General features: G+C 34.7%; 5 protein-coding genes across 7 annotated transcripts; 3 read left to right on the top strand and 2 right to left on the bottom strand.

Annotated features, from left to right (window-relative positions):
• Positions 1-835: 835 nt before the first annotated feature.
• On the bottom strand, positions 836-13428 carry LOC126913914 (cAMP-dependent protein kinase type II regulatory subunit). 2 transcript variants are annotated; one of them, XM_050717206.1, is made up of 8 exons: positions 12589-13428; positions 12021-12112; positions 9195-9278; positions 8040-8146; positions 7681-7942; positions 7088-7246; positions 6813-6915; positions 836-6613 (listed from the first exon to the last, which is right to left on the bottom strand). In XM_050717206.1, exons 1-8 carry the CDS (start codon positions 12803-12805, stop codon positions 6483-6485), a joined length of 1155 nt encoding a protein of 384 aa, XP_050573163.1. In that variant the 5' UTR covers positions 12806-13428; the 3' UTR covers positions 836-6482. The 2 variants fall into 2 exon arrangements, with proteins under 2 accessions (XP_050573163.1, XP_050573164.1); XM_050717207.1 differs by lacking the exon at positions 12589-13428 and adding an exon at positions 12363-12573.
• Positions 13429-13517: 89 nt separating this feature from the next.
• On the top strand, positions 13518-16778 carry LOC126913884 (ribonucleases P/MRP protein subunit POP1). The gene is made up of 3 exons (XM_050717144.1): positions 13518-14013; positions 14136-15467; positions 15549-16778. The coding sequence occupies exons 1-3, from the start codon at positions 13890-13892 to the stop codon at positions 16589-16591; spliced, it is 2499 nt and encodes an 832-aa protein (XP_050573101.1). The 5' UTR covers positions 13518-13889; the 3' UTR covers positions 16592-16778.
• Positions 16779-16793: 15 nt separating this feature from the next.
• On the top strand, positions 16794-18475 carry LOC126913928 (carbonyl reductase [NADPH] 1-like). The gene is made up of 4 exons (XM_050717234.1): positions 16794-16955; positions 17062-17322; positions 17397-17635; positions 17718-18475. The coding sequence occupies exons 1-4, from the start codon at positions 16938-16940 to the stop codon at positions 18028-18030; spliced, it is 831 nt and encodes a 276-aa protein (XP_050573191.1). The 5' UTR covers positions 16794-16937; the 3' UTR covers positions 18031-18475.
• Positions 18190-19270, bottom strand: LOC126913946 (U6 snRNA-associated Sm-like protein LSm2). Of its 2 annotated transcripts, XM_050717262.1 has the most exons (5): positions 19050-19270; positions 18865-18990; positions 18715-18782; positions 18553-18643; positions 18190-18469 (listed from the first exon to the last, which is right to left on the bottom strand). In XM_050717262.1, exons 2-5 carry the CDS (start codon positions 18865-18867, stop codon positions 18344-18346), a joined length of 288 nt encoding a protein of 95 aa, XP_050573219.1. In that variant the 5' UTR covers positions 18868-18990; positions 19050-19270; the 3' UTR covers positions 18190-18343. The 2 variants fall into 2 exon arrangements, with proteins under 2 accessions (XP_050573219.1, XP_050573218.1); XM_050717261.1 differs by having other exon boundaries at positions 18865-19270.
• Positions 19271-19329: 59 nt separating this feature from the next.
• LOC126913907 (drebrin-like protein) lies at positions 19330-22215 on the top strand. Its single transcript, XM_050717186.1, has 5 exons — positions 19330-19691; positions 20095-20263; positions 20332-20564; positions 20634-20811; positions 20888-22215. The coding sequence occupies exons 1-5, from the start codon at positions 19609-19611 to the stop codon at positions 21647-21649; spliced, it is 1425 nt and encodes a 474-aa protein (XP_050573143.1). The 5' UTR covers positions 19330-19608; the 3' UTR covers positions 21650-22215.
• The last annotated feature ends 61 nt before the right edge of the window (positions 22216-22276 follow it).

Genomic DNA, 22276 nt, shown 5'->3' with positions numbered 1-22276 from the left:
TATATGTATATTGATATATCTAATATATAATTCTGTGTATATAATATATCTATATGTATATTAATACGTATGTGCACGTTTTTATTACGCTACAACACATCGTGAAACAAAAACCGTTAAGTACGTTATAATAATTACTATTCCCTTTCCTTCTCCTCCCCGCCTCTTTATATAGTTTACAACGCACTTTTCTGCCTTTTCCCTTTCTTTTTTTGCTTTGTTTTCGTTTTTTTCCCTATAACCCGGGACCTTCTTACGCAAGCGTATACGTGTATAAAATCTAGATCCAGCTTAAAACGTACACATCATCTCGTGGACCGTGCACCGAAGCGATATTACCAGCTCGCTTCGAAATCGTGCGAAAACGATGCGGCTTGAGCATCATGAAATATTGAGGACTGAGGACAGAAGAGTATGTCTCGCGATCACGAAACTACGAATCTATACTTGGATGGACACGCAATCAATACACAATTACGACATTACAAACAATACTCGATATTTTTTAAATATATATAATAACATTACTAAAATTATGCAGTGTCCCGGATTTTTCTCCGCCAAATGGCTCAAGCATATTGTATGAGTAAAAATAACAATAATTTGATTAAAAAGTTATAACAGAAATACGATATAACAATGAATTGATTTTTCGTTTAATTTCATTTTAAAATGTTACCTGTTTTTATAAAAATACACGAGAACTTAAATTTATTACATTACGGATACATTACGAATGCAATCTTCACAAGTAAAGAACTAGTGACGTGATATTTGTTGATCTTGGGCTAAAGAACTAGTTTTCCTCGACTTTTATTTCTTTCTTCTTCTCGACTTTTCTATTCATCATGCTCATTTAATCATTACATCTAACATTAAACCAGTTAATGAACTATTATTTTTACTCATAAAACTGACAATAAAATTCATAAAGCTGAAAAAACCTGGGACATCCTATATAGCATCTGTCTTTAAATTATTACAGAATTTTTCTTTGCTTGAAACTGCAATTCCTTTCGCGAACGAAACGCATAGCAAATGTTCGATAAATCTTTTTTGTAAACGCATAAAATGAAGAAAACGAATTACGATCCTAGACAGAAGAAGCTCGATTAACTATTGTTAAGTATACTCGAAACCGCACGGAATGATGTAATTCAAACTAGCAGCATCTTCGTGTATTTTCAAATCGTTCAGTGTTATTAAGCCATCCGTTGATGAACCTGACGGTTCCTCGAGGATTTCCGCAATTCATAGTGTCTCTCTTGTTCTAATGCGCCCACATCTTTGACATATAATACCCTGATAGGATTACAATAATTCAGCTTAATGTTTAGCATGTCATCGAGGATCATAATATCGCGTTTCTTGATTCGTCTTAAGATGCTCTCTTTTCTCTGTAGATGCATAACGTAATTCCAATAACAGGACGATCAACGAACTGTCACGTTTCAGTCACACACTCGCTTCACAAGTTAATAGATGTCGCGAAATCGTAACAATCGCTTTATACGTTAAATAAAAGCTACGTATCTAAGCCAGTCTTCCTCTTATTCTGCCAATTTCACATTGATCATTGCGCGTTTCTTTTGTTTCAACGTCCTTTCCATGTTTACTAGTATAGTAATTGCTCAGACGAATGAAATAGAAGGATAACGCTGACCAATTTTATCCGCTCCGTATTTTTCTCCACAGAACGCTGAATATCGTTCAACATTCGGAAAATTACATACATACATACATACATATATATATATATATATATATATATATATATACACATATATATATACGTATATACACATATATATACATATGTATGTATGTAATTTTCCGAATATATATATATATATGTATGTATGTATTTTTATATATATATAAATGTATATGTATATATATATATAAATGTATATGTATATCCATTAAACATTCATTAGACGAGTAGAACATTTTTCGCGTGGCGTATGCTTGTACAATCGAAAGATCTAACAAGACAGGATATTAACATACGAAAAAATCAGGGATATCTCTTCCGCAACATTCTAGTTTCAATATGAAATATATCACGATTAAATTTCGCTGGCCTGCATGCGATTTATACAATTGGTTTACAACATCAATCCCATAATACGTCACGTCACATCATCGCTGTCAGATTAAGCAAAGAATGTGATATTTGAACGATGCGATCGCATCATGATAATATTATGACACGCCCGTTTAACAAGGAAACGATTGTGCCACAGGAAATACATGTTCAATGATAATAACAATAATAATAATAATAATAATAATGATAATCAAGAGACGACCGATAAATGACGGAGAGATGTATGGACAGTTTGTATATTGTGAGACTTTCATGCGATGATATCGGACGATTGTCGATAGGCAATCGAGCTGCATTACTCGTATTGCTTTGATTGAACTCGTCAAAAGTACGAAGAGGATGATTTCATTAACCCTCGGCACTTTTGCCCCTTCCGGTGCTTTCTCTAACATAACGTTAAGCTACATATACACATCTTCATACAAAGTTGCTGCAAGTTGTTAGAACAAGTATCGCTTAGTAATGGGAGTAGCATCGGGGGCAAGATTTTTTATCGATGGCTACTTTACACATGGGGACAGTGAGACGACGAATATCCTTACGATTTTTTTTAGTTATTACTTTAGACATACGGTCGTGTACTTTAAATACATTTACAATAGCCTATTTATAGCTCAGCGCACTATCTTTTCCCTTAGATACCACACAATTAGAAATAACGAGAGACAGAAATAGAGAGGAAAGCGCGAAGAAAATAGTCGCACAAGCTCCATTGCTCCGGTTTCTTTTCCTCTTGTTTAAAGATATTTGGTCCGATGCTAAGAGACTGTTACCCTTAGGCAAGCGTCACGCATGCCAATGCGTAACAGTATGAGCTTTTCTAGAACGGCCGTCGATAGTAGTATGCACGAAAAACGGAAATCGTACACGGGAAACAGAATTATGCTGATACATACGCTTAACGTTGACATTTCATCATGATCAAATAACTAATTGCGACAAAGACCAAGCGTTTCTCTGTTTTGTAAATCAGATAGATTATACTATTGCCAAACCGTTGTAATATCATTGATGGTGCACTTTGTATTTTTATGAGAACAGTATTGTCAACGCTTCGAAGGTATGCGATCAGTAGAATAATCCATTGCCTAGGTTGGTACGCTCAATTAGTCAAGGAATATTCTCTTTTAAACGCTTTGGACTAGACTGGCGATGAACGAACGAGATCGTGCCGATTTGAAGCAACCTGGCACGCTTCAAATTCACGCACGATCGAATGTTTCTCTGTTCCGGAAGCAACCGAGGAAAGGAACCCTGTGTGGCACAGTGAAGTAACGTGTATTAGAATTACAAGTGAGATTCATTCGCAGCGCACTTAATTACGGGTTGTTAGTTATGTTTTTTTTTCTCTTTTTATACGACGCAATTACTTTCAGTAACGATGACACGAAACATATAACCGCACAGACGAAAAAAACTGACGATAACAGTTCATGCTAATCAAGGAATAAAAATTTACTGGCTCGGTCGTCACACACACGAAAGGGCAACACGCAACACGTAGGAGAGAGAGAGACCACACTTGTTAGATACATACAGTAAATTTAAATTGGGTCGACTCTACTTAAGCGTTTACATTTAATTTATCCGAATGTTGGCTCCGCACAGATAAGTACTCCGTCTAAATATACTTTTCAATTCGGTGTGCGAGAATAGTCTTCCACTATATTAAATATATATATATATAAATATAAATATGTATAAATATACATACACCTATTTATCTATTTATATTTATATTTATATACTTATGTGTCGTGTATGTATGTATATATCTCTTCTTTTCTCGTTTTTAATTGCCCGATTTTCCTTTGTTTCGACATGAACGATCGAGTCACGACTCGCATCGATTGGAACTTTTGATTCACTCATTTTAACGATGCAACCAACAGTCAATAAAGTTGGATTCGATATAGTTCGGAAATTCCTCGATTCTGACAGATTTTAGATTCCTATTCTTTCTTTATTTCTTTTAAATTTTTTTTGTAATTTTTTTCTTTTTCTTTTCTTGTTGGAAGCAGTAGTAATAAGAGGCATCTGTCTGAAATACTCCGTCGAAAATAATATCACAGCCTGGAGACACGGTGGAAGACTAAGAACCACGGCTAAAGCTTCGCTGCTGAATTCTCGAAAGCAACTGAATACAATGGCACGGATAACGGGAATTCAGACCAGTACAGTGCTTCTTCTTCTTCTATTTCGTCGTTCATTTTGTAAAAACTTAGAGATTCGATAAAAACGAGCAAACTTAACGAGAATAGAAAAATTCGAAAATAAAAATTAATAACACAACATTTCGCTAGCAATTTCTATTGCTACATTATTTTTCTTTCGTTCTCACATTACTAGTCTCCTCCTCCTTTCTCCTCCGTGATTGTGATATTATTTAAAAAGCTCGTCGCTTCTGAGTTTCAGTCATACAGTGAATATATAGTTGTTCTTGTTTCGTAGTAATAAAACGTTTGACCGTTTTCTTTTCTCTCGAATCGCCGAGGAGAAAATACAACGAGTAGACGGCCGTTAAAAAGTGACTAGCATACGCACTTGTTCGCACAACTTCAAACTTGTTCAAATTAGTTCAAACTGTTCTTTTTTTTTCCTTTTTTTCTCTTTTATCACGATGCTAGACGTATATCATACATGTATAACGTGTATCATACACGTGTAACAAAAATAGGTTTATAGGTTTCTTTTGGTCGATTTTTGTTACCAGGATTCACCGATAAGACACACATGAACATGATTTGAGACCACACTGTTCAGCCATCTTTTTCACAGTAACACCATAAAATATTTAAAACTGAAGAATAATTGAACGTTGATTTTTGGAAATCTAAACACTTAATAATGTAATTAAATAATCTCCTGAAAAATAATGGCTGTGCATTCGAGCCTGCAATAAAAAATAGCTATTCCTTTAATGTTCTCTCATGTCAAAACGTGGCGTGAATTTCTGAAAATAACTAACCCGTGAAATGATGTAACCATGGATGTTGTATCAATGTAATTGACTATATTATTGATCGAAAAATGTATCGTTTCTCGTACAATATACTGATTATGTGCGCTACAGCAAGTGTTCTATTTCAATTTGTAACAAACGATCGTAAGCAATAACAAGTATAAATATATGCAGATAGAACAACAAAGATCAAACGCTATCTGCTGTGCGCGTATATGTATGTAAACAATCAAATAAACGATGTTTTATTGTGCGCTATGAGAATATATGTTTATCTTGCAATACTTTTTTATTAATGCAAAGAGCAAACCATAAAATTAGGAACATGAGAATTAGGAAAATCGTTCTATTAAATATATAGGGAAGAAAGAGAGAAATAGTTTCTATTCAGGTATTGTTAGTTGAAGTGTCTAAATATTAAAATGATATTTCTCTTACATTCCCAGCCCTGCCTTTTCTAAAGATGAACATAAATGCCACGTGTTCTTATATCAGATAGTTGTTGGATTGCGTTTAAAAATCGTATAGGTACTAGTAATTGTTCTAACTTGCTTGTTATGCTCTTTGCCTTCTTACATTTTTATTTCTTCTAACATAGCGTTTCAGCTATGATTTATCATCACCATCGTGTTAAAAACACACTGACGATTAGGATGTTTATCGCGCATGTCTATATCATTGTCTATTAATTTGATAATTAAGCTAGTATTTCCACAATAAGCTGTATCAATAAGAATTCTTCTACGTTGTGAAGGTATAATGTATGATACCCTAAAAGTATCTTCATCTCTTTCGATGAATCATCGAAATATACGAAATAATTTAATTCATTGATTCTTGACATTTTCAGTAAAATGGAATACAGCTCTTAAATTGTCAAGTACAAGAATAAAGAATGACATAAAGGTACATCATTTAAGAACTCTGTGAGTCTGTCGATACGTTGCATCACTCCGAGCATTTCTTCGCTTCTCTTTCTTTCTTTTTGCAGACAATTCAATGAAAATCTTATTTAGTATCCAGACTTCTATCTTGTAAACATTTCGAGCACATGACAAGATAGGCTAATACTTCTTGATCTGATGCAGTCTTAGAAAATTTACTTCAGTAGTATGATGCAGATACGAACCAGTCGAAATCCCTAGTTTCCTTTCCTTTTGTTTTTCTTTGCATTTTTGTTATCTCTTCACTGTGTGTCATAGGTACAAACTTGGTAACTATTAACGACGTTTCTTACTGGTATACGTCTAAGTGAACAGTCATTACGAAAGTCGACTCGAGATGATACTTGAAAATACGCGGATGAGATTCATAAAGTGGGTGGTACAAGTTTGTGCTCATTTTACATTACTGTACGAAAGTGTCGGGCCTTTAGTACAGCAGTGCAACGTATCACTGCTCGCGAACAGTTCATCGAATATCGGAAATGTTAGCTTTGCTGCCAAATATTTTGACTAGTTGATCTTCGTAATCGTCGATATTACGCTTCATAAGTTCCATGCAAGGCCCAAGTAAGCGTTCGAAAGCTTCAACGTCCAAAACTGAAAAAGTCGTATAAAAAAAAATACGCAATTTATGATTGTACTCTTCCTCGAACTGGATCGCATGTATATATATACAGCAATAGTCTAATGATCCATTTATTCATGCCCATATGTATAATGGTAAATACATAAATAGATGCATTAGCGTATAGTAATATAATGGACCGTATCAGAAGGATGTGAAAAGAGAACTTACAGGCTAGCTTTACGTCGCCCACAGCGTAGGCCGAAGCAGCGCGAGGTTTATGTGTTACCAGCGCCAACTCGCCTAAGTACCCACCAGCGGGAACTCTATTAATCTATAGTATCAAACAGAATACCAAATGACATCCATACAATTGACAACGTAATTAGTGCACTAGTTTCCTAGGTAACTATGGTATCAACCTCATGCTGTACCGAGCTATGTATGTCAATGATTGTTGCAATTATGTGACACGTTGGAAAATGAAAATCAACAAGCTGTCGTACCTCGATTTCGCGGCCGTGATCTCCTATTATGGTGATCCTGACGACGCCGTCCTCGACAAAATACATTCCATCAGCTGTGTCGCCCTGTTTGATGATCTGCTCGCCATCTGAATACTGTTTTGGTACTAGAGCATCCGCCAGGTTCATACGCTCATATGGCTGAAGAGAATCAAATTGGGACGCTAATATTACTCAGCTATTACCGTCCCTATTATTCTATAGGCGTAATTACGTGTGCAATTGCATTATACCAAAATTAATACTAAATTAGCTCGTTATGAAACAATGAAGTACAAAATAAATGTTAACAACTTTAATTCTAGCCGAACGTTTCTTGGCAATAGAAGTCCCTTGCGCTTCATCCAAAATTCAATAATATATTAGAGATGTAATTGCAAATGGTCAGCTGTTATCATCAATCAAATAGAACATCCTGAAATATCGTCTGACCGTTTCCTTAAACAAGCACCTAACTTGCATATAGTATGCTCAATCTGTTAAACTACAATAAGCGATGAAGCAATATCGCTTCCAAGTAATCCTCTATTTACGTTCACCGCGATATCTTCCGGTACAAATTCCATAAAACTTGCCTCGAGATGTTTAAGCATCGGGACCTTGTTGATAAGGTCTTCGTACATCTTGCGCTTTTTGTAGGCGGATTTCAATAAAATACGCCGGAAAGTTTGTCTATCCATGGCCCATAGTGTACCAGGCGTGATGGCCTTGATACTGGCCGCCCTCGGCATGTTGTAAAGGAGCGCCAGCTCACCAAAAGCACCACGATTATCGTACGTATGTATCATGGATTCCACCCCCGACTGCTGATCTTTCACGTACACTTCGAACTTTCCTCTGAAAGAGGTACAACAATTGGATGGTCCATCTTTTACAACCGGTTCTATCCGGTTTCTTAGAGTTTGCGAATGAAGAGAAGAAGAACATATTTTACCTCTCGATGACGTAGAAGTTGTCACCATCGTCACCTTGTCGGATAATAAATTCTCCAGGCTGCACGCTCTTCTCAAACATCGCGTCCAATACGTCAGCCATTTGTTCCTACAAGAAATTCATGCAACGCATGTGCGTACATGCGTGTCGTAAATATTTCATGACTAGAAACGTTTGCCGTTTTCTAATATTCGAGAACAACAACCATAATTGTTACATTTCGAGTCAGATGGTGTACAGATATGGATATACGTAAGGTGATCACGTACAGTATCTTATGTAATTGGGAAAATGACTTTAAAGCGACAAACGAAAGTTATATTGTGGATAAAATGGGGTTTTCCCTTTTTACTTTTTCTGGAAAATTTCGGAAGCGCGATTGTTTAATGGAAATGAGAAAAAAGGCACAGAATGACAATATAACAGTACAGTAAGTTCACAGTACAGAAAATTAACTACTACAAGTGAAGAATTAGTATAACGAATTAATAATTCAATTCTCAGAAAACTTCCTGCTGTATCTAACTAAAAGATCAACATTCTGAAATAGGAATTAAAGCACTTCAAGCGGTCAACAATGAATCCTCCCAAGACGTGGAGCACATATGTAAATACACATAAAGTATACATAGTCGATTTGCCGTATTCTATAATCCAAAAATTGATGTTTATAGCTTTGTAATAAAGTAAAACACCATATAACACATTTTTCTCTTATCCTCTCTTTTTGACTATGCTACTGCAGTTTTTAAAATTAAATCAATAATAGTGAACACCTTGAACATACTAATACATTAATCATCTTAGATACCCTAAACTCCATGGCAGAAAGCTAGCTATATTTCATTATTCTTTCATAGTTTCCGAGATTCTACGTCTATTAATGAATTAAACGATCTCCAAGTAAAATTAAAACCAACAGAGTAAGAGCTGCGAGCATTCTCTTCGTCATTAGAAATTTATATTTGTATGCTAATCAAGTTATTCGGCTGTTCCTCTCTTTAAAGTAATACGTTGCCGAGAGTCTGCATCCCAGTTAAGCAGATTACACGTACTCATTGGCATTTCCACGAGTTGGCGCGAGCCCTCGCTGCTCCGTATCCCTGTTTCAATTACGCGCAAGCTAGAGAGTGTACGTGTACTATGTTTAACTTACCTCGTCTAGAGCCCGAAACAGGAGAATATGTTTCACGCTGTCACCGAGCCTCTGCCGCTGCTCGTCGCTCTTCGGATGCACCATCTGCAATCAATGAATCGCACGGATGATATCATGAATAGAAGCAATTCTGATCTAATAACGATTTTATTTTCTATTAGCATGTTAGAGATTTTGTGTAATCTTAATTACAGTTTGTTCGACAATTAACGGATTATGAGTTGTTCTGTTACTGTTGTAAAATACATAACTTGAATTGCATTAAATTTCATCGAATATTTAAATCTGTGAATTCTTCAAACTGTTAATGGTCAAGGAATTACGATCATCCCGCGGCACGTATCAATATTATAAATTAATTGCAGCGTGATCGATCGATAACGCTAGGTCTGAATATACTGTGTCCGTTATAAAAAGAAAGGGTTTCCCATTAGATACGCGTGGGTAGATTGCACAGCACGGTAAGTTTAAAAAAAAAAAAAGGAAGAAAAATCGAACTCTTTTATGATCTTACGTTTGGTTCACCAGCGGCCGATACCGTTAGCGTTGGAAAATAGTAAAAGCCCTAAGAACTCTAAATTGCATGGTGATAATCAATTTTGGCTTATCTTTCTCTCAAATAATCGATTCTCATAGAGGGATTGATAGATACATTGAGCTATACCATCCATAGGACACTACCGTGCAGCTGTTTCGAATCCCGACCAGCTTTTTTTAGAAACCCAACACGAGGATAAACAGATCTAAGCCGTATTCCGTTTCATATTATCTGACCTTTGCATTCAACTCTGGTTAGTTTCACAAGAAATAGTCTGACATTGTTCTTATCCACGGTTTTATAACTGAGTTAAAAAACCATTTTCTTCAAACCAATATCATAATTCGATTATCAATCTGTTCCATACTTTGTTCCTGCACCTGCTCCCAACACAATGGTAAAGCTTTTCCACTGACCAAAGTTACAGTCCTTATTTTAGGAAAGAGCATGCCTCTCTTTTTTCTTAACTGATTCATCTACATCTTAATTGCGCGCTGTTTAAATCCTGTCCGTATGCGTGCAATAAACATCTTTCCCAGTGGAACAGTCTAGTTTTCAATGTCGCTGAACGTTGAGTTGAAACTTTTGCATAAAACGAAACGGCGAACTCGAAACTCGGTGGCGAGGACTCCATGCGTCAGAGATGACATTATCTAATTGCTCTGATTAAGACGAACGGAGGAGGAAATTGAAAATTTCGCTGAAAATCGTATTTTCAAGACAGACCGCCCTACCAGTTTGCCCATCGATTACTCGACTACCCGAGTTATATATTACATTCACCGTCATACGATGCTGTGAAGTGTTTCATTAAAAACGAAACATCTAATTATCTCCTTTGATGTTAAAATTAGAAGATACTTGGAATCATTCTTTTTTAGAACAAGCAAGGCTATCGGTATCTGTCATATAGCTATTAAAACTATTTGTATAACATATACGTACAATTGTTAAGGATCAAACAGCGCCCCCATATCAAGTACAAGGCCGTAAAATATGGGATAACATACTCGGAGATCAAGTCATTTGAAAAGATGACCGTCCAATTATTTCGAGCATCGTATCAACGCTTCACACGAGAAGCGATCAAGCTCCGGCTACCTCCCCCAGATATCGATTTGCCTTGTTTTAATCAACTGGCTCAACAATAAAACATGTATGCATCTACGTCAAAAAGGGCATGTGGTTACGCTTGAAAAAATATCGATAGCCTTGATCGGTTTAATATAAACGATTCATGGAGAAATTGATCTCCACATCTTATTTAGCGTGTGGGAGCTATTTAACTTTGTATTCCTCCGTAATAAGACAATTAGATACTTCGACCGGTCCTCCCAGTATATTCCCAAAGATTTTCCAATCGATTTAAGTAGCTCAAGTTACCGATAATAATCGAGATCGGCGCAGCCTTTTGAAACGCTTTCGAGCAGTACGATCCTGATCTGACGAACCTTCCCCATATGTCCCCTTTCTTTCTCAGGCTCTCGCTCCTTCTCACTCTTTCTCATTCACGAACACGCTCACGTGTGCACGTATATATATATCATACATATGTAAGTCACGTCGGTAGCAGGTTATCGAACACGCGCTCTGACGTCACAAAGGTACATCGTTCGCATCGTCGAGCAAAGTAAATCATCCCGTTTCGTCACCCGCACAGCTTGAATACGCCCGTGTTTCGATAAAAAGAAAACGAAGACATTTTCTGCTCTCAATGTTTCGCGTGATTCACGTCGAGCAACGTGTCAGATCGTCGAAACTCAGGCTCCATAGCGGTAGCGAGTCTTCTGGGAACCGCGTGCAGTTTCTTTCGAAGCGATCGACTGTGTGTTATTATCCGAACGAGTCATAAAGCATCCATATTTAGCTTTTATACACTCGGGACACGTGTACATGTAGATGTATGTATTCTTTGTATGCATGTATATTGTATATGTGAAACACGTTAACCCTATCCTTGTCGCGTTCCAATGTACCGTAATAAAGGGTTTATTTTTTAGTCTCTTCAACTCAACTCGATACATTTAACTCAAAGATAGTTAAAATTCTCCTAAAGAATAGTTCTCCTTATCGTGGTTGATTTTCCAGTCGTATAGTTCGATTAATATCAATCGATCATCGATTGAACATGTAGCTTTCGTTCGGGACTAATATATCGACAATATGGTTCCTTGCGTAACGTGACCAAAAGTACAGAGAGATGTATATAGAGAATGAAAATGAAATGTCACTGAAATCAATCGAGATTTGTTGAATGGGACGAGTGAGATTGGAAAGGAGAAACGCACCTTAATTCCATCGTCTTCCTCGTCATCTTCAGGGTTGTAGGCTTCCGCGAAGACACTCTTCCTCCTATTCTGGAACCTTCCGATTGGTGGTTCTATAAAGAATGAAAAGGATTTAAATGTAGAATTTTTTAATTATACTTTAATTATACTTTATAATATATCTATCTCCTGTCACAAATATTCTTCTTTCGTTTCGTTTACGATTTGTATTAGTTTACAAATAAAAACGAATTAAACGTATGAAAAATATTGAAATTAATTAACAAATTGAAATTAACTTGAATTTCGAAATTGAATAAACACATCGGGAAAAAGGGATGAATTAAGCGGGAAAAGCCGTACCGGTTTCCATCGATGTGCACATATTTATGTAAATTTTTCGCACAAAGTCTGTAAGAATCACTAACACACTGTTCGAATTTCAAAGACAAATGTAGAGATTAAGTTTCGAAATTGAAACAATATCGCGCACTGAAAGTTTTTCTGTGAACAAGTGTATCGGGCGGGTTCGGAAGGAATACTCGACGCGATGGGAAGTCGCATCCCGAATGAAAATTCGCTGGCTTACCTTCCTCGACAGACTCGTCCGGCGTAGAAGAGGCGGTCTGCGCAGGGGCTTCAATCAACTGAGTTTGACGACTTTCCCGAAGTTGCGTGAAAAAACCTACGGCATAGTCGATAATATCCACTGGTTGCTCCAAGAGATAGCTGATCGTAAACTCTAATAGGACGTCCCGCAACTCGTCCGGCACTGTAATCTTGCCAGCGTTACGTTGACAACTCATTTTTTTCTTACACCAAACTATGTTCGAACAAACACACACTAGAATGGCATATGCCGGTAAACGCTCAACCAACGAATTATACGAATTAATATTATTATTATTGCATGGAATAGTCAACACAGATTCGATGTATGTCACTTATTAAATGCCGAAATTTTCCCTATCATGAACTGTAGCGAGGCCAAAAGGACGTAAGACCCATGCGTTCCGCCCACTTTCGCGCCGGGTTAACACTTCTCGGCACAGCTCGAACGATATCCGGTCTCGTTGAAACCGCTTTGCCCTTTTGACACCAACTTTCTATGATCTTTTTTCTCTAACGCTACATAAAGCTGCGCGGAACATGCAACGGGCCAAATTCAGGGATGCGACTCAGTCGCAAAGATGGCGACTATTTCACGGCGCGGATCTTGACATTAGCAGAAGGATCGCACTGAACATTTAACTGGCAAATAGTAGGCAGATTGAGCATCATTGGACGGGAGCAAAACTATAGATCGTAGACCAACGACGAATTCCAACATAGTACACCACGTATTTGATTTCCACTACTTTTAGATATAGCCCCGTACAGTACGTATGGAATTCTTCGAACCAATGAAACTCTTGATGTTTGATATACCGTTGCAGGCGACCTACTCCTTATTGGTTAGCGAACATTCCAAATGTAACAGGGTTAACGCGTGTTGCGTACACGCTTTGATAAATAATTATTTCGACTTCGTTTTCCTTAAGTCCAATTCCTATTGACCTCGAAGAATGCCCCCTATAGGCACAGGATTAAAATACTTTCGGCTAATTCAAGCGCCGTCGGCGTTTCTGTGTTCAAATTGAAGTATTTTTAACTATGCTTTAAATGGATACTACACGTGTATCTGAATATTAAAGTGGTGTCAAGCAATGTACAATAAATCACAATTCGTATACTTCAAAACTATTTTTGTCTGATGACTACATGTGCTTGTTACTAGGATATTTATAGTGCTATAACCTATAATATTCTTCTACTGTTCTACTATTCTACTGTTCATAAATTTAAGTATAGTAGGTTAATTTGGTGTAAACAAAAATTTAAACACAAGAGATGGCGGGAATAGAACAATTCGATGAATTCTTGGGTGGATCGCAACGATTGCCACATGAAGTCCACATTATGAAACTTGTTTCTGCGAGAGCTAGCGAAATTGCTGCAATGACATATTCCATAGGTATGTTAAACGATACACGAATCTACTCTAATAAATTTAAATTTCCTTATCAACATATAAATATATATTAAATACACTGGGAAAAATGATATCTAAATCATTATTTATTATTGCATTTACAGAAAATCCTCAACAAACGAAACTTGTATTTCAAAAACTGCCGGTATATATGCGCAGGCGTGTCATGTCCCATAATGCTAAGCGTTTACCCCGTCGATTACAGGAGGCACATTTAAATCAAATGACTAAATCCGGATTGCCGCCAAAAATTAAAAGACAGTCGCGTAGGTATCGCAGACGATCTCGTAATTTACTCGCTGAATATAAACGAAGACAACGAAATAAAGTTTGGTTGGAAACTCATATTTGGCATGCAAAACGTTTTCATATGATAGAGAAATGGGGCTACAGAATCGCAAGTTACGCGAATGATAAATGTTTTAAGGCTAATTATCGTGCAGTGGCAAAACATTGCTTGATGCAAGATATTTCATATTATACATGTATCGAAATTAATGGTCTCGAGAAAATTTTGAAAGAAACTTTAAAGAGCCATTGTAATCCGCTCGAATTAACATTTGCTGCACAAATTTTTATAACAGGCACACGAGAAGGAACTGTAATGTTTTTTAAAAAGAATGGCTATCCTCAATTTCCAATCGGTCACGTACATTTTTTGTGGAGACCAAGTCGATCTGATCTAAGAACCATATGGATTTGGGTACATCCATCTTTCCTCGATGATTTCCTCGCAGAAATTATATCTAGTTTTGAATTTCGCTTGAGCGACGAACATTCTACTTCTACGAGTGATCAAAATATGGAATCTTGCTTATACATTAATGAAAAGAATTGTAAAATGAGTATTCATAAAAATACATTTAATCGATTTCGTTTTTACGGACCATTGACAACTAGTGTTTTAACAAATGCTCTACAATTGCCGAAATTCGATAAAATACTTAATTTGAAATTGGATGCCATGCAATTAGATCATAATCAAATGGATTACAAGGAAGATGAAAATTCTGATAAATTGTGGCATATTGAGTATTATGATAATCAGGAAAATATTGAGTCTTTGAAAATTCAAGAACAATTATGGCAAATGTTAAAAACGTTACAATCACCTAGTCAGTTGCCACCAAATATTGTTTTTGGCTTTACTGTCTTGGATCCAAGATTCCATTTACCAGATAAAAGAACTAGACCTCAAAGAGAAACACAGACAATTGAAATGGTGTCAGTACCTCCTACAAATGCAAACTCTAGTCCACTTTGGGAACAGAAAATAAGAGAGAAGGTCAGTAAGACATGTGTAACAACAAGTGCAATTAATAAACTAAGAAGTCAATGCTTAGTACCTGGTCTAGATAATGACAAATATTTTAATGAAAATATCATGGCAAAGATACCAGTATTGTTGATTCAAAAACCTAGTATCAGTAAAACAGGTAATTTTTATTAATAACAATTACGTTGGAAAACTTTCTTATTAATAAAGATAATCAAGATTGATAAATATGTTACTTTAGGGTTAGGTTCTGGAGTAGATGTTATTCTTCCATCTAATTGGGGAATGCCATTCTGGCTTGCTTGTATATTTCGTTGTGTAAGAGTTGGTGCACTCAGAGAATCAAAATCTATACCATTTGAATTTGAGAATATGCAATCCCCAGATATTAATGATCCAGATACACCTGCATATACAAGAGAAGCATTAAGTACCAAATTGGAACTAAAAGAAAAGTATTTTCATTATCCACCAAACAGGCGTGTGAACTTCGTTAAATTCGGAATTTCTAGTCCTTTTTTCTGTGAATGGAAGATCTTAATGAGGGAATGGACAGATACAGAAGATTTTTTTGTATTAAGAAATCGTAAATTATTAAATTTCTTGCAAAAAAGCTTAGTTCAAGAAGATAATACAAGAAGATATAATACACCAAATGATCATGTATCAAGTCTTACTATGCAAAGTGCATTTGAAGACAGAAATTGTTTAATTCGCGTTAAAGTAGATATTATGAAAAAAGGACGTCCTAAAAGATTTGCAATAATATGTATGCCAACTAATGAAGACATAGAAAAATTTAAGAACGATAGAAGTTGGTCAGGTCCTGTGGAAAAATTAAATGTTGATCCAAATGAAAATATTCGTAAAATATCGCGAAAGAATCATTTAGCTCTTTTAAAACGGCTAAAGAAACAAAGAATACATCATAAAAAGTCATTAACTAATAAATTAAGTGAAATGCTAAATAAAGATTTTCAAAATTATGAAAATAAATTAAAGAATTTGTTAGAAATAAGTCGTGAAGCCATATGCAAACAAACTCAAAAAATGTCGCAATTGTATCTTCCAGATTGTGTTAAAGTACGAAATTCTTGTGATAGAGAGATTATGGGTTATATTACAATGGGTGATTTCTGTTTTACAAAAGCAAAAGGTATAGGTTTAGGATATGCAACATTAAATTCATTAATTGAGCTGATCAATAAAAAACATCCCTTTGTTCTTGTTAGAAATATTCAGACAAGACAATATAGAATTGCTAGATTGCAAGTAGTAATTTAACAGTAGCTATCCTTTAGTATTATTCGTAATAAATTGTTATTTAATATTTTAATTTATAAGTGAACTCTGTTAAATACCGTATCTTTTAAAATACCGTTTTGTAATATATATGATATCTGATAGTTGAATTGTTTACAATGGAGAAGAAAGAAAAGATTTGATAAATAAATCTAATCATTATATCGCATTCGTCATTGTTTGTCAAGGTTATTCACAACTATATAATGTTTGATGATTTGCTATAGTACATTCAATCCAGTGTAACGTAATGTTATCAGAGTATTACGTTTAACCTCCTCGAATTACTATTTTGCGCATATAGAAAAATTGGTTCAAAATACTCAATATGACACGTGTAGCCGTCGTAAGTATAAATTATATATTATGAAAACTGTATAGTTTTATTGCTTAGACTGCGGTTGGTATCGTAACGGTCACATAATACATATCTTAATAAATCGAATGTTTAGGTAACCGGTGGAAATAAAGGCATTGGATTTGCTATTGTAAAACATCTTTGCAAACAATTTGATGGAGTTGTTTATTTAACAGCTCGTGATGTTACTCGAGGACAGAATGCTATTAAAGAACTTGAAAAACAAGGTTTAAAACCAAAATTTCATCAACTTGATATTACTGATGAAAGTAGTATTTCTACTTTTCATGATTATTTAGAAAAAACATACCAAGGATTGGATGTATTAGTTAACAATGCTGCTATTGCATTTAAGGTAATTAAAACTTTATTTATTTATTTCTTTTTTTTTCTAAAAGATATTCTCTACAAATTTTATTAAATATACAGACAGCTGCTACAGAACCTTTTTCTCTGCAAGCTGAAGAGACATTAAGAGTAAACTATTTTAGCTTAAGAAAAGTATGCAGCAAACTTTATCCATTATTGAAAACACATGCACGTGTAGTACATGTGTCAAGTTCTGCTGGTCATTTATCAAAGATTCCTGGTGAAACATTAAAGAAAAGATTTTCAGATCCAAATCTTACAGAGGAAGAATTAGACAATATTATGCACGAATTTATTGAGTATGCTGAATTACAAAAATATATTAATTTACAATCTACTTTGTTCCATGGGATGTATTCTAAATTTTAATTATATTTTCAGTGCTGCAAAGACAAACACTCACTTAGAGAAAGGATGGGCAAATTCTGCCTATGTTGCAAGCAAAGTCGGAGTATCTGCTTTAGCTAGAATTCATCAAAGAATGTTTAATTCAGATACTAGAGAAGATCTCGTAGTGAATGCTGTGCATCCAGGTTATGTAGACACAGATATGACTAGTCATAAAGGTACTTTGAAGCCTGATGAAGGTGCTAAGGCTCCTGTATATGCTGCATTATTACCAAAAAATACAGACATAAAGGGTAAATATATCTGGTATGACAAATCATTAATGGAATGGACAAAGGATGAATAAATACGTATAATATGAATTATTTTGGACGAATACTGTAAAAATATGTACTATATATACATATACTTACTATATTATCTTTAAATTTATTAGTCTGATGTGTGATTAACAGTCTTTTTCTTTTTATATGAGATACACATGATAACAAATAATTTGAAAGAATTGTTACAAACAGAAACTATTTTCTTTTAATGTTACATATAAACTCAATTTATACACTTGTAGATTCAAAGTTTGTATGTTCATTGTACATAATTCTTAGCTTTAATAGTAAAAAATAAATCAGTGGTATTTTTAAATCTAATAACAGCACAAATTATCTTGCTTGAACTGCTGCTTCTTTGCGCGCGGCATCCTGTAATAGCTGAGTATCCACTTCATCTCCTGGGAGTTGTACATAACGTACTACTGATCCTCGAATAAAACAGTTTTTTACAGACAACTGAAAGATATTGTATTTTTACTTTCTGTTACAATTTCTTTTACTATTAAACACATAAAATCATAAATATATGCACTACAAACCATATGAGGATATTTATCTGGATCGGTCACACTTATATCAGTTAACTTTATATTCAGATATTGATCTACTGAGTGCAAAGTACCACAAATGCTACATACAAAAGTTTTATTAGGTGATCTTATAAACATTATAAAATAGAGTTTTTCTTCTGATGAACTTACCTCAAATCATTTTTTAATTCTACAACTACGTCCTTTCCGATCAAGGATTTGAAAAACGAATAAAACAACTGTAAAAAGCATCAAAAAGAAGTTATTTTATTATGAAAAGAAACAGAGGTTAACCCGCCAAATGAAAAACGTTCGACTTACCATCTTTAATAAACTAAAAATATCCAATTTTTAAATTCGTTTATCGTATTATCTATTGAACATAATGAAAATATAATTATTGAAACTAATAATTATACTGATTTTCCGATTGCCGGCACGAAATTGCTGTTATGACAATTTGTTTGAAAGTGTCACTATACACGTTGCGAGTTTAGGGTTTGTACCATTAAACATTGACTTCAACATTTATCTCATCGATATTTTTTCTTATTTACAAAATTTTTATCTATGTTTACAAGCATACTTTCTGTATTTATCGATAATTTTTAGAAGTAAAAGATACGAATCAAGATAAAATTCGATAATTTCATACTATATAAAATTATATAAAATATTTCAACTGTATCTTGCCTCTTATTTGCTCGTGTTACTTTTGCTGATTGGAGGTCTCCGCCAGTAGGTACGCGTGATCAATCGTGCTTTGTAGAACAGTCTTGAAGGGATTCATCAATAAAGTTTTGTTTAAATATGTTTTAGCATACGTCAAAACTTGTGTGCTCATATTTGTGTGTTTAAATATAAATTAATTTAGTTCTTCGGAATCAATTTAAGCACGTTGCCTATATAGATAAGATCCATCGTTTTGCGGTTGGTAACAGAAGGGCGTTGACATTTAATCAAAAAGGCAAAACGTGAAGATGCAACTGTGACATTAATTCGCCAGTAGCAACTCTTTCGGATTTGTTGTTACGGTTGATTTTTCTTATGAACTGAACAAAAAAGATGTCAATTAATTTAACAAAAAATAAAGACGCTTTGGTGGCTGCTTGGCACAGCGTAGTCGACGATAAATCGTCTACTAACTGGTAGGCTTGCATCTTTTCTCTTATGTTGTATTTTATCATTCCGGCTAATGCGTCGATATGAATCCGGTATTTTAAAGATTCGCAAATGTTCAATTGAATCCTCAAAAACACGCAACATAAATTGCTATAATATATTAAGTAACTCTTTCTTTTACATTTATCGATCGATATAAATAGCGCAAAATATATAATTAGCATTTACAACGGTAAAACAAATAGTCGGTAACACTACACATACGGAGAATGAGAAATATTTTATGCGAAATATAATAATTTTGTGCCTTTATTGAATTCCACTAATTATTAATATATCTTCTTATTTTTAATTAAAAATGAGGGATTGTAAATATATAATACATATTATTTAATTAAATTTATTTTACTAAGTCATTATCATTCATAGGGCCTTGTTTGGATACGAAGGACAAACTAATAACTTAAAAGTGGTTGGTACTGGAAATGGAGGTCTGGAAGAAATGATTGACCGTTTAAATAGTAGTCATATCATGTATGCCTTTTGTCGTGTAATAGATACTAAAACAAGTCTACCAAAATGTCTCTTAATAAATTGGGTAAGAATTCATATTTAAAAAGTTAATGATTTTATTGCATATATACAATAAAATGAGTTGCGTTTTAGCAAGGAGAAGGAGCACCAATTGTTAGAAAGGGCACTTGTGCAAATCATATTAGGGATGTAGAAAAATTATTAAAAGGTGCACATATAACGATTACTGCTCGCTCTGAAGACGATGTCGAAGTGGATTCTATCATGGAAAAACTTGCTAGAGCAACAGCTTCGGCATACAAATTTAATGAACCACGCGGGGAAAACGAAGGTAATACAGGTCCTGTGGGTACCACATATCGCAGGTATATATCTTTAGTGTTTTAATTATAAGAGTATCAGAATCTTCAACTTAAAGACAATACGTATTGTAGAGTAATTCCTGAACAAGAAATAAATGCAACAGAACGTGATCAATTTTGGCAAAGGGAAGAAATGGAAGAGAAGAAAAGACTGGAACAAGAACGTATAAAATGTGAAAAAGAACGGCAACGGCTTGAAGAAGAAATTAGAACTAGAGAAGAAAAAGAAGCAATGCTCAGAGAACAACAAGTAAACACATTTTATATTATTATATTTATTATTTAATAGTGAATATTTTGCTATTTAAATTTTTATATACTTGTAGGTCACTGCCAAAGAAAATTCAATAGCGCGACAAAAGTTGGCGGAGCAACGTGCTGAGGAGGCGAATAATAAATTTAATCAACTAGCCGCAAGTCAACACTATAGCAACGATGTTGAAGACGATCATAAATCGCGAAGCGAAGAATTGCGACGACAAAGAAGTAAAGAAACGCAACAGTTAATTGCTCAAAGAACGATAAATGCAAGAGCTGTTTTCGAACAGAATTCGGCAGCTGGTCAAATGAAGTCTTCTCCAGTGCAGCAACAATATATACCGAAGAATAGTCATGTAGAAGCAGCTAAAAAAGCATTTGAAGAGAGTCAGCAAAAAGAGATACTCCATACAAAAGTGGAAGAGGAAGTGAAAACAGAAGTGAATAAAACACATAACTTAGATTTAGTAACCACCACCGCTTCAAATGCATCTTTATCTCCGAATCAAGTTCAAGAGTCTAAATTGCCAGAGCCAGAAGAAGAACCTGAGCAACAATCGGCGACGAAAGAAGCAATTACTGAAAATGAGTTGTACAGTCAAATGGATGGTCAGTACTTATATTTTGATCCAAATAATGAAGGAATGAAAGCAAGAGCCTTATATGACTACCAAGCAGCTGATGATACAGAAATTACTTTTGATCCTGGAGATATTATTACACATATAGATGCTATTGACGAAGGATGGTGGCAAGGTCTTGGTCCCGACGGTACTTATGGACTTTTTCCTGCTAATTATGTCGAAGTTATTGATTACAATACGACATGATAAGAAATATTCTTGTGCAAATAGAAGATCTCTTTTTCCAATTAAAAGGAAACCATACTTGCTTTTTCGCATATAAAAGTGACATTCAGTATTTTTATGGTTCTGATGACTTTGCACTTTTCTTTTAATAATAACAGTGTTTAGGTACGATGTATTTCGAAGAATGAGAAAAACAATATATATTTAAAATAAAACAATAACATATGTTTAGGTATTAAATGCACACCCAATAACGAAGGAATTTAATATCTCTGATAATAATCACGTGAAAGATAAATATTGTTAATATTTTAGCGAACAAGATTTTAAAAATTAATAGTCTTACAATGCCACTTCATATACAAATGGCGAAGTACGTCTTCCCATGTTCAACGTCACAAACTAAATAAATTAGCGGTAAACAAATATATCTTTTTATAACATTCTACGTCGAAAATCGATGCGCTCATAGATATAGCGTATTTAATAATTTAGCAAATACCCTTTAAATACATTTACAAAATGTAATAACGAGTATTTAGGAGTATGTTTAATTCTTTAAACAATAAATTAAATTTGTTATAGTATATACTTCATAGTATTTTAACCCAAAATATCCTTTAAACATTCTTTAATTTGACCAAATTT

Source organism: Bombus affinis, chromosome 2 (genome assembly GCF_024516045.1).
Source record: "Bombus affinis isolate iyBomAffi1 chromosome 2, iyBomAffi1.2, whole genome shotgun sequence".
Taxonomy (NCBI): Eukaryota; Metazoa; Arthropoda; class Insecta; order Hymenoptera; family Apidae; genus Bombus; species Bombus affinis.
Note: the sequence above shows the minus strand (reverse complement) of the source record. Positions and strands in the feature narration are given on the sequence as shown.